The sequence below is a fragment of the Coffea arabica genome, chromosome 4e (assembly GCF_036785885.1).
Source record: "Coffea arabica cultivar ET-39 chromosome 4e, Coffea Arabica ET-39 HiFi, whole genome shotgun sequence".
Lineage (NCBI taxonomy): Eukaryota > Viridiplantae > Streptophyta > Magnoliopsida > Gentianales > Rubiaceae > Coffea > Coffea arabica.
Window position 1 is genome coordinate 12,015,216 of NC_092317.1, and position 3,634 is coordinate 12,018,849.

Consider the following 3,634-nt stretch of genomic DNA (forward strand, 5'->3'; position numbering starts at 1 on the left):
TGCAATGAGTTCAGCTCACTCGAGTTACTCATCAGAAGCTTGCTCAATCATATTTAGCTAAGCTCAAGCAAGTCGAATAACTTGACAAGTTTAAACTCATTATATGCGTTTCTGTAGGCGTGCAGCTCGAAGCCTCGAACGCTTATCTTAGCACAGCAAAGGACAGGCAAAGCATATTTATATCGAATAGATTTGTGTATTGTATACTTTAAACGCATGGACACTGATAAAAAGAAAAGTAAATAAATGCATGTTGCCATTGTAAATTCACTGTTTGTTATCAATGCCTCTATGTATAAATCTATAGTTACTCAAAGAAGACAGCCCCAGCAGGCTTTCTTGTTTCATTACTATTACTACTTTGATTATTGAGTCTTCCACAAATTTTCATCTGCTTCCTACAGTTTTCTGTTCCATCTTTGTTAGTCAATTGCATCACCTGCCTGTTCTCCTCGTTCAGAAAAGCCCTCCATATATTGTTGTTCGATCAAGTACAAAAAGGCTTCCTAGTTTTTACACTGATATCAAGACTAGCGTAGAAAACATTGGATATGGCAGAAGCCGCTGTTTCTCTGGTGATTGACAAGCTGGGCAATCTCTTGATTCAGCAAACCGTTCAGCAGATCGTATTCCTCAAAAATGTTCCTGAACAAATTAAAAGCCTGAAAACATTGCTGATCGACATTCAGTGCTTCTTGAAGTTTGCAGATGAACAACAAGATGACAACCCAATGATCCGCAACTGGGTGTCTAAACTTCGAGATGCAGCGTATGAATCTGAAGATGTCATTGAGACGTTTATTGTTAAGATGCAGGCCTTAAAGAAGAAGGGCTTCTTGGAAAATTTGTCTTGCTTTCCCAAACGGTTATTATGTCTGTACAAGGTGGGGAAGAAAATTGAATCCATCCAGAAAAAGATGCTCGATATTGAGAAAAGTCGCCTGACTTTTGGTATTGATCAAGTCCTTGGAGAAGGGACGAGCACAAGAGGAGAGGAGCTGCGGAAATTGCTGAGATCCTCACCTTTCACCGAGGACAAGGATTTGGTGGGCCTGGAGGAAAAAACAAACTCGCTGGTTGCACAACTTCTGGTGAAGGACAGCAGCCGCAGAGTAATATCAATTGTTGGAATGGCAGGAGTTGGCAAAACAACTCTTGCCAGAAAAGTTTACAATCATGTTGACGTGATTGGATATTTTAATTGCCGTGCTTGGGTTTATGTTTCTCAAAAGTGCAGTGCCCAGGAAGTACTGGTGGGAATCATAAAGCAAGTCGAAAAACAAACCAAGGAGTCACTTGACTTGTTGGAAGGAATGCAAGAGGCAGATCTGGAGAGGATGGTTCGGGAGAAACTTCAAGACAAATGTTACCTTGTAGTTCTTGACGATATCTGGGAAGAAGAAGCTTGGGATTCTCTGGCAGCAGCATTTCCTAATGTAAATAATGGCAGCAGACTTCTAATGACTAGTCGCTATGAGAAGGTTCCCCAGTATGCGGATGCTCTAAGCAAAGCTTATAAGTTGGAAACCTTGGGAGAGGAAGATGGCTGGCAATTGTTTCTCAAGAAGGCACTTGCTCATGGTTTGACATCAGAATCCAAGTTGCCCCCAGATCTAGAAGCCATCGGAAGAAAAATCGTTGAAAGATGTGATGGTCTTCCTCTGGCGATTACCGTCATAGGACGCCTACTACAAGGAAAGAGTGAATGGAAAAGCGTGCTGGACACTCTCACCGACCAGTGGTCAAGGGGCCGGAAAGGAGTTTCAGCTGTTTTGGCATCAAGTTACAACGACCTTCCATCTTATCTCAAGACTTGTTTTTTGTCGTTTGCTATCTTTCCAGAAGACTTTGTCATCTCAACACGTAAGTTGTTCCATATGTGGATCGCTGAGGGCTTAATTCATCAAAAAGGAGTAGAAATATTGGAGGATGTAGCAGCAGATCGTTTGGATGAGTTGGTGTACAGGAACTTGGTCCAGGTGGTGGCATGGACTGCTAATGGGAAGGTCAAAAGTTGTCGAGTCCATGATCTATTGCGTGATTTAGCTGTTGCAAAAGCAGAGGAGGTAATGTTTCTTAAAATCTTTGGAGAAAGTAGTAGTAGTTTTCCCTCATCTAAATGCGGCATCTTCTTGTTAATTCTTGCTCTGAAAGACTAAACTTTCCTGGAGAATTTGAGCATTCAACCCCTCCTCTCCGCTCCTTGATCTTCTTCAATCTTGCTGAAGTTAAACATGAAGTTAATTTGAGTTTTGTAAGGTTCAAACTACTTAGAGTGCTGGACCTGCAAAATATGAATATCTCGTATTTACCTGAAGAAATTGGTGAACTTAGTCTTCTAATGTATCTTTGTTTAAGATACACGAGGATCGAAAGGCTTCCACTCTCTCTAGGTTGCTTGCAAAATCTGCAAACGCTTGACATATTTACGTTCGCCTCAGCAGTGGAGGTCCCCAATGTGTTATGGAAGCTTAGAAATCTCCGGCATTTATATGTTTGTGAAACAATTAAACGTGTACCACTGAAGTTTGATACTTTGAAGAATCTCCAAACTCTGTGTGATGTATATCTAGATAATCTGATTGGTAACAAACTAATGGTGTTGACCAGCATGAGGAAATTGGGGGTGTGGATAGAAAGAAGCTCAAGAATTGATGAACTTTTTAGTTCAATTGCTAAGCTTGAGAACCTTGTCCACCTGGTATTGATCAGGTATGGAGAAGAGGGGTTTCCATCTTTGCTTGGCCTTTCCCACCTCAATTATGTCAAACGGCTAAGGGTATCTGGCAGGTTGACTGAGCTACCTAGCCCTCATAATTTTCCCCCAAGACTCTCTCATTTGTCGTTGCGTGCCACAAGACTTGCAGAAGACCCCATGCCAACACTGGAGAAGTTAGAACACCTTTCCATTCTGAAACTGAAAAATGCCTACGCGGGAAAAGAACTATCTATTTCAGAGAACCAGTTTCCCAATCTCACAGTCCTTCAGCTTGAGCAGCTGCCTAATTTGGTTGAGATCAAAATCGGAAGAGGTGCAATGCCACAGCTCAGGTGCTTGCGAATCAGCAACTGCTACTTTGTAGAAAAGCTTCCTGAAGAGCTGAGGTTCATGAAAGCTCTTGAAAAGGTAGAGGTAGAGGACATGCCAAAAAGATTCATCACTAGGCTTCATGGAATGGATTCATACAAGGTCAGTCATGTCCCAAACATTATCGTGACCGGCACTCTTGACCCTAGAATGCTGGGAGGGATGCTCAAGGCTCGAAGGGTCTTAGACGCGTTCGTAAGTGTAACAAGGGGCAAGAGAACTTCGTAGCTGGAGTCAAAATTTCCAATTCCAAGTGAACTTCGCGTTTAATCTTTTTTTTTTTGTTCAATAAAAAATGAATGCATATGTAGTTATGTACTTTCTATTTCTCTGATTATTTCTACTACTGCTTTTGTAACTTGTTATTGTTATTTATTGCTTCTAAGCTAGCGACGCTATGGTAATAAAGGAGTTAGTAGTACTTTTTGTTCCTTAGTTTTTGTTTTTTTTTGTTCAATTAGTTAAATCAGTCAAGTTCTTGGCTTCTTGTTGGATTATAAATATTAATAAGCTGACAATGATAATGATGATGGAGATAATGCGGCT

The 3,634-nt window shown here is 41.1% G+C and overlaps 1 protein-coding gene across 1 annotated transcript; it reads left to right on the plus strand.

Annotated features, from left to right (window-relative positions):
* On the plus strand, positions 1–3,406 carry LOC113741298 (putative disease resistance protein At1g50180). The gene has a single exon (XM_027268793.2). It carries the CDS (start codon positions 552–554, stop codon positions 2,157–2,159), a length of 1,608 nt encoding a protein of 535 aa, XP_027124594.2. The 5' UTR covers positions 1–551; the 3' UTR covers positions 2,160–3,406.
* The last annotated feature ends 228 nt before the right edge of the window (positions 3,407–3,634 follow it).

Excerpts from the sequence above, each read along its gene's own strand:
- LOC113741298 (XM_027268793.2), top strand. The coding sequence starts at position 552 with ATGGCAGAAGCCGCTGTTTCTCTGGTGATTGACAAGCTGGGCAATCTC.